This window comes from Triticum dicoccoides, chromosome 3A (assembly GCF_002162155.2).
Source record: "Triticum dicoccoides isolate Atlit2015 ecotype Zavitan chromosome 3A, WEW_v2.0, whole genome shotgun sequence".
Lineage (NCBI taxonomy): Eukaryota > Viridiplantae > Streptophyta > Magnoliopsida > Poales > Poaceae > Triticum > Triticum dicoccoides.
This window is the reverse complement of record NC_041384.1, coordinates 744,907,593-744,920,363: the sequence shown is the minus strand read 5'-3', so window position 1 is coordinate 744,920,363 and position 12,771 is coordinate 744,907,593. Positions and strand designations below refer to the sequence as shown.

Genomic DNA, 12,771 nt, shown 5'->3' with positions numbered 1-12,771 from the left:
GCGCGCGACAGACGCCGACCAGCGAGCTCCTGGACGCCCGTAACCTGTTCGAGGAAATGACGTTCGCCGTCGACGAGGACTACATGCAAAACCTCATCTTCGAGGGTGGTGCGCCGGGCGCTGTCTACGATCCCGACGAGACACAAAAGCCAGGACGGCCATGAGGCGTTCCCGCCGGCCGCTGGCTATGATCCCGATCAGGCGGCCTGCATGCGTGATCAGGTCGGCATCGACCTGGACGGCTTCCCCCTCGACCACGAGTTCCCGGAGGACTATGGGCTAGAGGAAGAGGACGAGTGCGACATCGAAGTGGAGCCTTCGTTCGATGACAAGCTCGCCAACCAAACCGCCGGTCCTAAGCCTAAGCGCAAGAGCAAGCGCACAAAGGCGTACACAGCTGCCGAGGACAAGCTTCTTTGCGAGTTTGGGCGAGACATTGGACAAGACTCAAAGACGGGCGCCGAGCAAAAGCATTCAACCTTTTGGACTCGTGTGCACCGCGAGTTTCATGAGCGCAAGAAGTTTCCACCTTACCAATTTGTGAGCACGCGCGGGTGGGTCTCTATTCCCAAGCGGTGGAGGGTGATCCAACAAGAGTGCAACAAGTTTTGCGCTATCCTTGAGAGCGTCAAGGCCCGCCCAGTGAGCGGCATCGGCGGGCAAGACATGGTATGATAGCAAGCAAGCCGCCCTCTTTTGTGCCATCAAGATCATCCTTTTACGTCTTCATTTGCTATCACTTGCCCATATGCTTCCATGAAAATATTTTGTAGGCATTTCAAGCTTTGGAGGCATTCAAGGTTCAACACAATGGCAAGTGCTTCAACCTCTCCCATTTCTATCGGGTCATCAAGGACGAAGAGAAGTTCAAGGCACAATATGCCGCACTCAAGGCATGTGGGGGGAAGGGCGCCGTGGAGGATGTTGGGGAGGGCGAGTCGGCACGGCCGCGGGGGAAGACCAACTCCAAGAAGGAGGACAAGCGAGATGCGGCCACCAACGCCTTGATTGCAAGCGTGGACGGCATGATGAATAAGAAGGACTCAAGGGAGGAGGAGCGCTGACGTTTCAAGGTGGAGCAAAATGGATGCTTTCATGGAGATCCAAAGGAGGAGGCTTGATCTTGACGCCGAGAAGCAAGCCAAGATGTTCGAGCTCGAGGCGGAGAAGCAAGCCAAGATGCTAGAGATCGAGGCCGCCAACGCCAAGACAAAGGCGAAAGAAGTGGCTCTTGCAAGCATGATGACCAGGGTGGAGATCATGAAGGTGGATCTCAACGCCTTGTCGCCAAGGAAGAGGCCGTGGTTCGAGAAGATGCAGGCCGACATGCTCAAGTTCGACGACGAGTGATCTATGGCGTCGAGGGCCATCTTTTTTGTATGCCGGCATGACCACGGGAGCCGCGATGACGTGGCTGAACTCAAGTCCCACCATTTTTTGTGTGCTGGCATGTGTGCCGGCCGACTGGTGAGTGTGCCAGCATGAAATGTGGTATTTTCTGAAGCCGGCATTGTATGCCGGCGCTGGCATGGTGCCGGCATGAGACATGGCCGTGGGTTTTTTTATATTTAAAAGTTGAATGCGGACATGAAATGGGTCGGCGCGTTGGGTGCATTGCCGACCCAAATGCAAAACTGGGCGGACGCCGGGCGGGGGCCAACCCAAACGGACAAAAAGCAGACAAATGGGCCGTCCGTTTGGGTGGCCGCGGGTTTTTTTTATTTAAAAGTTGAATGCGGACATGAAATGGGTCGGCATGTTGGACGCATTGCCGACCCAAATGCAAAACTGGGCGGACGCCGGGCGAGGGCCGACCCAAACAGACAAATGGGCCGTCCGTTTGGGTCGCCCCATTGAAGTTGCTCTTAGACGCTGTGACATCATCAAACTGAACATGTCAAACGCTCTTAGGTTATGCGACAGGGGGAGTAAGTGATATTGCAAGATTGACTGGCTGCATTTTTCCCACTAGGCCGCTCTCGTGGTCTTGCCGACGACCCTACCCACCCGGGCGACCTCCTCGCCTCGTCGCGGCGTTCCCCCTCTTCCGCCGGCCGGTCGGAGAAGTCTCGGGTTCCAATTCGCAAAAAGGTACGAGCTTTCGGCCCTCCGGCGGTCGCTTCAGTCCCCGGCCAGTCTCCCCGTAATTCCTGGCGCGCCGTCCAGATCCGCCCCCACCACCTCCCGCTGCTCCGGCCGATCTGGTGGGGAATTTTAGTTTTTTTGTTTGTTTGTTTGTTAGTCCTTGACTGTTCCGGCTGCCAAATGATTATCTATTTCTGTCGTCCGCTGATTGTTCTCCGGGTGCTCCTGCTGCTCCAGGGGGCTGAAATTCGGCGCGTGGGATAAGCGAGGATGGCGCCTAGAGACAGTAAGGAGATGATGCAGAGGGCCGCCGAGTTCGCCATCCGCTCCATCGGCCTCGGCTACGACGTCGCCTCCGACATCCGGCTCAAGTTCTGCAAGCAGCGCGGCTCGCCCGACCCGTCGCTCATCGAGCTCGACCGCGATGGGACCCAGGACATCGTGCTCCCCGGCAGCCTGACCACGGTCGCCGGCGTGCCCAAGTCCATCAAGTGCGACAAGGGGGAGCGGATGCGGTTCCGGTCCGATGTCCTGTCGTTTCAGCAGGTTTGCTTTCTTGTATGCCCACTTCAGTTCCTGTGTGTGCTATGGTTTGGTTTGTACTATGTAACTAAAATTATTAGGTATGTCATAAGATGCCATGTAAATGTACGGTTTCAGCAATGTATTGAACAGATCAAATCATGCCTTATTCGAGGGGTAGCTTGTGTGACTTGTTATTGCTTAATTCAGTAGAAACGTACATACATTTTTATCGCTCGTACCATTACTTTCTCAAAATGAGAAAAAAAAGGAGAGATGAACTTGCAAATTTAACATTCAGTACCACGTGCTGTGGATGGCTAGCATTTTTCATTGCTGGCAACATATAGTTCAATCTGCCTCGGATTAGGGAGTGGTTTTTGCCATTTCAGAGACACATATAAGCACCAAACAGTTTGAGGCCTGTAGAGATGTATTCTACCACTGCCAGGCAGAGAGTTCTTCCAATGTGAGTACTGCGAGGTGTATGTAGATAATGTTTTGGTTGTTATCATATTAGAAGGTCACCGATTATCAAGTTATACATTTGGACGGGACTATGAGATTGTAGGCTTCCTACCAGGATACCTTGGATCGGGGACTGATTTGGCTTCTTCTGCAGTTGGCATGGCAAAAAGGTTTCCTGGCTTCATCTTAACAACAGTAGACCAATTTGGCTTCTTCACATCTCTCAATAGAACACTTGTTCTGCCTGAATGCCTAGAATATAACGATCATCCTTATATCGAAATACAATACTGTCTGCATCTACAGTTCCATATTTATCCTTCTTGTAGCCTCTTGATTGATCTTTCTTTTCTCTGTGGGTGGTAGTGCACATCAAACCAGTCACATTAAAACATTACTACTTCCCGATCGCTACTTGCAGAATGTTCTTCCATTGTGAGTAGCGTGTTGTGTATGTAGATAATGTTTTGTTTGTTACGAGTTTAGAAGGTCGCCGATTATCAGCTTAGACATTTTGAAGAAATATGGGATTGTAAGCTTCTACCAGTTTGCTAGCAGGATGCCTTTATGGCATGCAGGATGCTCTAGTCAATAGCACCCATCTCAGATACATGCAACCTTCCCTTCATAGATTTCTTCATTTCCGCTTCACATGAGATTATGCTTTATGTACTTCAAAAGCATTAGATGAACCTTGTTTCGAATTTTCTGTACTTGGTGATTGATATAACATCTCATACTAAACATTGTGTTTGACAGTACTACAACTGTTTGTCCCTATCACGTTTTCTCCTCCAAAGCTGTCATGGAAACTGCTTAAAATGGTTGAGTATAATTATACCCATAAAAAGTAATGTTTGTGTTGTATTTACAATATTAAGAGATAAAAATAGCTACCCTTTCTGAAATTATGAAGCATTTTGCAGATGTCGGAGCAATTCAACCGGGAGTTATCTTTGTCCGGAAAAATTCCATCTGGCCAGTTCAATTGTATGTTTGAATTTACTGGCTCCTGGCAGAAAGATGCTGCGAGTACCAAGTCACTTGCTTTTGACGGCTGGTGTATCACACTATATAATGTTGCACTGTCGAAGGCACAAATTGTACTACAAGATCATGTTAAGCAGGCTGTTCCATCAACCTGGGAACCTGCTGCTTTGGCAAGGTTAGATCCATATTTTATTCAGTCATACCCAAAAGCATGTAGTCATCTAAAATAAGATAGGCCTATGTGATCTTCCTCCTTCAATGAAGTCTTGATAGGATGATAGCATCTATCTTTGACTGCCATTTTTCTGAATCGTTCTGATTTTGGTATGATACATTCATGTCTGATGGGTAGCTTGTCTGAGCACCGACTCCTTGAAAGCTGTCCTCTAATGCCAGTTTTAGTCCTTCCAAATTTCATGTGAGGTGTGACCATATGTAAATAGTATCAGTTTGCTTTTCTACAGCCAGCTTTCTAAGCATGTACCATCGGAATTGGACATACACTGTTCCTGTCAAAACATGTGCTGAGCCAATTGTTTTTGCCGAAGTCGTAAATCTGAACTTCAACCTTAATTGCTTAACCTTGCAGGTTTATTGAAAAATTTGGGACACATATAGTTGTTGGTGTCAAAATGGGAGGGAAGGATGTAATTTATTTGAAACAACAATATTCATCAAGCTTGCAAGCCGTTGATGTTCAAAAGCGATTAAAGGAGATGTCTGACAGGAGATTTCTTGATGCAAATGGGCAATCTGACATTAGTTTCAGGGATGTGTACAGGAAGGAGGACAAGGTATTACCCTAGCATCTAAACTTTTTTTTTTCCTTCGACTTTCCCTTGCATATTTTTTCGATTCAACAGTAATGATCATTTAACCGAATCTAGCCATAGCCCTATTTCTTGACGCAAGGGGCTTTAGCTTTTGATCAGTGAAAGTAGATCACAAAATAGCTCCAAGTTCATTAATTTGAATTTCAAAGACATGCAGACCTGCCATCTGTGCATGTGCCAATAGCCATAGACAGCAGATATAGTAAGGGCCGAGACATTTGCCAATAGCCTAATTTCCCATCTCTTTATTCCAAGAGGCAAGAGCTATTGGTGTATATGTTGTTCACTTGAATTTGAACATCATGCCTTGATGTTTAGGCCAGTCATATGTCTTGGTATAGAAGGTTCTGTTGTGTTTTTCTTAGCTCGCTGATTTATGTTTTTGTGCGTGCAGAGTGACAGAAGAGAGCAGCGACTGATATTTGTGGAGTCCAGTCCACTAAATTCTTATGCTTCGGAGGAGGTAAACTCTTTGTGTTGATATAGTTTATGGCTGTTCATAGGAGAAGTGTTATTTATGTTTATTCTGTGTGTTAATCTCAGGTTTTGGTAATGATGCCTAAGCGAAGAGGTGGAAGGGATGAAGATATGATCTCTCATAGCGAATGGCTGAATAGTATTCAAGCAGAACCTGATGTTATCTCAATGTCTTTTGTACCTATTACTTCGTTGTTAAATGGAGTTCCTGGTAGTGGATTTCTGAATCATGCAATTAATTTGTATCTTCGTTGTAAGTATAAATTTCACCCTTTCCAGCTTGCTGGATAATTTATTCATCTCTCAGCTCTTAACCTATAAACATGAAATGTTGAAAGTTGAAACTGCATAATTAGTAATAATATTAAGAGAAGTCTTGACCTTCCGCCCTAGTACTTTAGTTGCATGTTAGTTTTGATTATTTTAAAATAAAGTTACTCTTTGTCTTTCTCACTGTTTTCCCCTACATGTTCCTTGTCATTGATTTATAATCCCTCCCTTCCTAAATATAAATCTTTTTAGAGATTTTGATACGGACTACATACGGATGTATATAGACGTAGTTTAGAGTATAGATTCATTCATTTTGCTCCGTATGTAGTCCATATTGGAATGTCTAGAAAGACATATATTTAAGAACGAAGGGAGTAGTTCATGATAGTGACTGGAGTTAGGGTTATAGGACAAGAGCTTGTGTTTTTCTCGATGTATTTGGGTGTAAGTTTTCTGAAGTCTATTCAGAACTTTAGAACCTGCACCCTTGGCCACCTTATTGTTTAGATTCTTGGTCAAACAGGAATGGAACCTGAATTCTTTCTTTCACAAACAAAGTCCCTATTGTTTAGATTCTAAGGACATGGTCTTCTTGGGCAATATTTATTAGAAAATAGTTGTCCTTTATAGCTCCGTTCACCGACTTTACTCCCTGTATATTATCTGTTGGGCAAAAATACTACTCTGGTTGTTTTCAGTCGTAAATTTCAAGGGAAATCTCTATTTAAAGTAATGTTTGAATTGTCCCTGTATATTATCTGTTGGGCAAAAATACTACTCTGGGTGTTTTCAGTCGTAAATTTCAAGGGAAATCTCTATTTAAAGTAATGTTTGAATTGCAACCTTTTGACGCTACATGTTTGTTGCCATCCTATCATTAAGTCGTAAACAAAAAAGCAAGCTAGCGAATATGGTTTTGCACAGCAAACAATGTGATAGTTGATGTATTCATAACAAGGTGATATATTTGAATTTCATACAGATAAGCCCCCAATTGAGGAATTGCACCAGTTTTTGGCGTTCCAGCTTACAAGGCAGTGGGCGCCAGTTTATAGTGACCTCCCTCTTGGTCCCCAGAGGAAAACGCAAATCAGTGCATCTTTGCCAGTAAATTTTATTGGTCCAACACTTTATGTTTGTACCAACATGGTATGCACACTTTTTCTATTGTCATAACTGAAACATTGTTCATCTTTATATTTCCTTGTTTTTTATCCTTTTTATGTGGTGTCATGATCTTGTAAACTTAAGCATCACCATGGAAAGTAGACATAGGTTAGGATAAGTTTTGAAGATAAATTTTTCCTTATTTATGCGACCATTTAAATTCTCATTCTTCTGTGCAGAGAATTTATAGTGCTTATCTTTCCATAATCAACCTGATCGCTAGAGTAGATGGTTGATCTATTTGACGACCAGCTAATCCTCTTATATGTTGCAACTCACAACTGAAGTCAGATCACATGGCTAGATAACTATGAACCAATTATTACTCAAGAGTGAGATCTAGATAGAGGGATAAGATAATGCATTTCCCGAGTGAAAACAACGGCACAAAGGGTATAAGATGTGGTAAATACTTATAAAAATAACTGGATGAAAAGTTAATTGGGAAAACTCTAGTGTGCAATTGTGAAGCGCAAAAACCTGAAACTGGAAAGATATTTTAGCCCAGTACTCTTTTAATCCAACCTTCGTGGCTATCAAACTGGAAGTGCCGGTATTCTATTCGGCATTACATCAATCACATTTATCTGTACCTATGAATGGCAGGATCGACTATTGCTAGTTTCATTTGGGAATGATGAAAACAGCAGTAGCAGGGCATATTTAGATTCTGTCAAATTGATAATTTAGATATTTTTAAATTCCTTCATGAACCAAGTATTATTACAAGTTGTCGATCAAGAGATCACACTGCATACAGAATATACAAGGTTATTATATTGACAATTTCCATTCACTTGGGGGGTTTGGTGATATATTTGTGGATTTCTTTCCATCGTTTGAGCAGCTTTTTAACTTTGGTGCAGGTTGACGTGGGCAAAAGACCGATCACAGGACTCCGGTTGTTTCTTGAAGGGAAGAAGAGTAACAAATTAGCTATCCATCTTCAGCACCTGTGTTCCCTTCCTCGGGTTATCCAGCTTGAAAATGACCCAAACAATAGCCGAACTCCAGAACCATTTGACCATAGATACTTTGAACCAATAGGATCATGGAAGCACTTCTCCCACGTCTGCACAATGCCAGTGGAGTCAGAGGATGCCTCCATCGTCACAGGAGCACAGCTAGAAGTGATCAACCAGGGCTTCAAGAAGATACTGTTCCTCCGGCTGCACTTCTCCAAAGTCGTGAACGCCTACCCTGTCAGGCGCCAGCCCGAGTGGGAGGGGTCCCCAAACCTGATCCAGAAGTCGGGCCTCATCTCGACGCTCATCAGCACACACTTCTCCACTGCGGGGCAGAAGCCGATGCCCCGGCCCTCCGACGTGAACATCAACTCCGACGCGAACATCAACTCAGCGGTGTACCCTAGTGGCCCGCTGGCGCTGGTGCAGCCACCGAAGCTGCTCAAGTTTGTGGACAGGACGGAAATGGCCCGAGGGCCACAGGACCTGCCAGGGTACTGGGTGGTGTCGGCCGCCAAGCTGCACCTCGAGAGGGGCAAGATATCCCTGCGGGTGCGCTACTCGCTCGTGACGTCCTTGCTGCCCGGCGATGAGGAGTACGCGCTTAACGAGGAGTTCTAGGATCCTCGGGAAAACGAGTGGAGTGAAACAACCTCGTTGCCATCCCTTTATTTGTTATGTGCAGCTGATCGTGAGGACGTGGACGGGCGAAAGATTTAGAATTTTCGTAGCGTCCATGCTCTTGCTGTTGGTTTCTGTTTGTATACAGTTGTGGGGTTTTCTCAGGAATGAGGGCTGTGCCCTCCAATGGAGGGGAAAAAGGGAAAGTTGTTTGTGGCGTGGACTTGAGTTGAATAGGTTAGGTGACAGATCAAATTATTTGTATATATACAAAATGCTATAGGGAAACTGTTTTGAATAAGTTGAGGGTCTGTCTATTCATCGGCCGTCTGATATTTATTTGAGTTCAGGTCGAATTTTTTGTCCTATACCTTGTTGACACGTGTCTTGCATTGTTTGTGTCTGGTTGCTGGGTTAAATTTGGGTCAATTACACTGTTGGTGCTATAACTTGCTGTAAATGGTCATTTTGATGCTAGAAGTTGTGGTGTACATTGAAGTGGTGCAAAAACTTGGCATGATGTGCGAATACAGTGCTTAGGGCATCTTCAGCCGTTGGCCCCCCAGGGGGCGTCTAAAAGCGCCGCCTGGGGGTGAGACGGCGAAAAAAATGGCACTGGGGCGAGTCTGTCCCCAGCCGTCGGCCCCCAGGGCCGCCCCTAGGCGCGTATCTTAAAAAAAAAACAGAACCGTTCGGCGAAGTTATGATAAAAACTAGTTAAATTTCGGCCAAACATTACAAATTTCGGTGAAATTTGGCCAAACATTACTAACCTAATCTAAAAAAAAGAAAGGGGCTGAAGTCGCCGTCGCCGTCGCCGTCATCGTCGTCGTCGGCCTTCTCCTCTTTGACGCGGGTGCCCCTGCTGGACCCCTCCCCGGCGTCGCGCCATGGCGAACAGGCGGCGGCGCGTAGTCGTCGTCGTCGCTGTCGCACAAGACGACGACCCCGCCTTCCTCGCGGCCGCGTCGGCGCTCCTCGAAGCGGCGTAGGGCGGCGCACTGGCGCTCCTTCTCCTTCTCGCGGCGCGCCTTCTCCATCGCAATGGAGTCCTGGCGCGCCCATTCGAGGGTCGCGTCGTCGTCGTCGTCGAACTCCGCCTTCACCGGCGCCAGCCCCGGCTCCGTCTTCACCGGCGCCAGCCCCGGCTCCGTCTTTGGCTTGACGAAGCGCGGAGGAGCCGACGAGGGGGCGCGCCGGCCGCCCTCGTTGATGACGATGCCGGCGCTGTGAGTGCGCCGGCCGAGTGGCGTCTCCGCCGCGGGCTCGGCCTTGACGCCGAGCAGCGCCGGAGAGCCAGAGGAGTGTGAAGAGGAGCGTGATGAGGAGGAAGAAGAGGAGGCGCCGAACCTCCTTGGAGCCCATGGCCCGGCGCGTCGGTGCTGCGCCGGGGCGGCCACCCTCGCCGGGGGGTACGCCAACGGCGGGTCGTTGCCGCCCTCGAGGTACGTGAGCACGCCCTCGAGTGTGCGGCCGGGGACGCCCCACCAGAGGTGGCGCCCCTCGTTATTCTGCCGGCCGCCGACCACCGGCGCGCCGTTGGTGGACGCCAAGCGCTGCTGTTGGCGGCGCTCGAAATACGCCGCCCAGGCCGCGTGGTTGTCGGCGGCGTACTGGGGGGGAGAGCTCGGCGTCGGTGAGGGACGCGCGCACGATCTCGACCTCCTCGGCGAAGTACCTCGGCTTCGCCACGGCGTCGGGCAACGGGGGAATGGGCACTCCCCCGGCGCTGAGTCTCCACCCCGTCGGCCCGGCGCGCATGTCTGGCGGCGCCGGGATGTTCGGCTGGAACAGGAGCCAGGACTCCTGTTCGCGGAGCGAACGACGGCCGAAGCCGTTGGCCGCCGCCGTATCTCCGGGGAAGCGTTCTGCCATGGCGAAGGCGGGGCTGGGCGGGCTCGGGAGAGGTAGAGGGAGGGGCTGGGCGGCGGCGCTCGGGGAGAGGTAGGGAGAGGAAGGGCTGGACGGCGGCGAGGGGGCGGGGCTGGTGTGGGCGCAGGTGAGTGGAGGCCGCCGGCTTTTATAGCCGGGCCGCGCCCGTGTGTACGCGTGCGAGGGAGGGGAGGCGTCGGCGCGCCGTCCCGTGACGCGCCGCCCGTGAGGAATCAATGGCAAGGCTGACCGGCGGCAGCCTTGCCATTGATTCCCCGCGGGAACCGAGGCCGTTAGGGGAAGACGAGGCGCCGAGTCGCTGACGCGGCTGGCCTGCATCTTTTTCGCGCCAAAACAGCTCGTCCCGGCGCCCCCGGACGCCCCTAGCGTGCCGGGTTCGGCCTGGGTCCGCCGACGCTGTTTTCGGCCCAAGCCGGCGAAAATCGGGCTCCTGGGGGCGCGACTGGGCCATTTTTTCGGCGCCGGCGTGAAAAAATCGCCTGGGGAGGCCTTCTTGGGGACGCGGCTGGAGATGCCCTTATCTAGTTTGTACAGGGAGTCGGTGTTGACTAAGCGCGTGAGGACCGCTTTCAGCCAATGGACCAGAAGAAGGGGTGTGTGGCCTGATTTTTTCAAAAACACCCTCAAAATATCCTTTTTCACAAAAAAGCTCCTATTAGTTTTTAACTTCTATGACCAGTGGGTCCTACCTATCACAAAAGTGTGGCCACCCCCGTATCGAACACACAACCTACACCTAGGTAGGTAATAACCACACCAAGAAGTTCGCTTGCTCAATATCTTTCACTATCTCCATTCTAATAATAAAGCATGTATTGCTTCCAGCTGTCCGTCGTGTCATTTTGCAAAAAGTTCTTACAATTTGTTGAAATCAACCCATTGTTAATCTTTAAGGCAGGAAGAATTTTTTTCTGTTTTACATAAAACTCCCTGACGTTTATACTAATCAACCCCTAGTCCAACATTAAGTCATAGTGAACTGTTTTCTAAAGTTTTACATAAAGCCTCTAATATTTGCGTTAATCAACCCGTAGTCCATCTAGAATAAATATGTTTTCAAAATAATCATATCTTTTAAACCCTAACTTCAATTTTAACATGTTCTATATGAAATTTAATTAAAAAAACGTGTAGAATCTAAATATGATGTTATTTTTATCTATTAACTATTTAAAAAAAATGCTATTTAGGGTGCAACCTAAATTAATTACAATCAATGATTATAATTCGTAAGCTTGTTCTACTTTCAACAGCTTCTCTTTGTACATGTCCCATGATCGAAGACCCTACGTACGATTTTTTTTGGCGAAATCCACACGCGTACTTACCAATTGATGGTATCCTGGACTAAGCGGTACTAACCTAGACGGCCCATATTCCTTAGGGTTGGGCCAGTGGCCCCTCACTCTCCTCAAGATGGACTCCGGAAGCCACACGCTGGAGGCGAGATCAAGAGTGTTGGAGAACGTAGCAGAAATTCAAAATTTTCCTACGTGTCACCAAGATCTATCTATGGAGAGACTAGCAACGAGGGGAAGGAGAGTGCATCTACATACCCTTGTAGATCGCTAAGCGGAAGCGTTCAAGAGAACGGGGTTGATGGAGTCGTACTCGTCGTGATTCAAATCACCGATGACCAAGTGCCGAACGCACGGCACCTCCGCGTTCAACACACGTACAGCCCGGTGACGTCTCCCATGCCTTGATCCAGCAAGGAGAGAGGGAGAGGTTGAGGAAGACTCCATCCAGCAGCAGCACAACGGCGTGGTGGTGGTGGAGGAGCGTGGCAATCCTGCAGGGCTTCGCCAAGCACCGCGAGATATGAGGAGAAAGAGAGGGAGGGCTGCACCAACGGGGAGAGATCAAATCATGTGTTATGAGCAGCCCCTATGCCTCACTATATATAGGGGAGAGGGAGGAGGGTGCGCCCCCTCTAGGATTCCCACCCCTAGGGGGGCGGCAGGCCTAGATGGGAAAGGGGAGGCGGCCAAGGGGAGGAATCCCTCCTCCCCAAGGCACCTAGGAGGTGCCTTCCCCTCCTAGGACTCTTCCTTTTAGGGTTTCCCCACCCTAGGTGCATGGGCCCTAGGGGGAAGTGGCGCCCCAGCCCACTTTGGGCTGGATCCCTTCCCACTTCAGCCCATGGGGCCCTCCGGGATAGGTGGCCCCACCCGGTGGACCCCCGGGACCCTTCCGGTGGTCCCGGTACAATACCGATGACCCCGAAACTTGTCTCGATGGCCGAAATAGGACTTCCTATATATAAATCTTTACCTTCGGACCATTCCGGAACTCCTCGTGACGTCCGGGATCTCATCCGGGACTCCAAAAAACATTCGGTAACCACATACAAACTTCCTTTATAACCCTAGCGTCATCGAACCTTAAGTGTGTAGACCCTACGGGTTCGGGAGACAAGCAGACATGACCGAGACGTTCTCCGGTCAATAACCAACAACGGGATCTGGATACCCATG

At 48.9% G+C, this 12,771-nt stretch overlaps 1 protein-coding gene across 2 annotated transcripts; it reads left to right on the top strand.

Moving 5' to 3' along the window:
• The first annotated feature begins 1,980 nt into the window (after positions 1 to 1,980).
• LOC119270627 (MACPF domain-containing protein At4g24290-like) lies at positions 1,981 to 8,722 on the top strand. Of its 2 annotated transcripts, none has more exons than XM_037552649.1 (8): positions 1,981 to 2,204; positions 2,323 to 2,631; positions 4,002 to 4,240; positions 4,655 to 4,859; positions 5,293 to 5,361; positions 5,442 to 5,586; positions 6,631 to 6,797; positions 7,682 to 8,722. In XM_037552649.1, exons 2-8 carry the CDS (start codon positions 2,356 to 2,358, stop codon positions 8,399 to 8,401), a joined length of 1,821 nt encoding a protein of 606 aa, XP_037408546.1. In that variant the 5' UTR covers positions 1,981 to 2,204; positions 2,323 to 2,355; the 3' UTR covers positions 8,402 to 8,722. The 2 variants fall into 2 exon arrangements, with proteins under 2 accessions (XP_037408546.1, XP_037408545.1); XM_037552648.1 differs by having other exon boundaries at positions 1,982 to 2,204; positions 5,442 to 5,628.
• The last annotated feature ends 4,049 nt before the right edge of the window (positions 8,723 to 12,771 follow it).

Excerpts from the sequence above, each read along its gene's own strand:
- LOC119270627 (XM_037552648.1), top strand. The coding sequence starts at position 2,356 with ATGGCGCCTAGAGACAGTAAGGAGATGATGCAGAGGGCCGCCGAGTTC. Across the intron at positions 4,860-5,292 it reads TGTACAGGAAGGAGGACAAG|AGTGACAGAAGAGAGCAGCG; the intron begins GTATTACCCTAG and ends TTGTGCGTGCAG. Across the intron at positions 5,362-5,441 it reads ATTCTTATGCTTCGGAGGAG|GTTTTGGTAATGATGCCTAA; the intron begins GTAAACTCTTTG and ends TGTTAATCTCAG.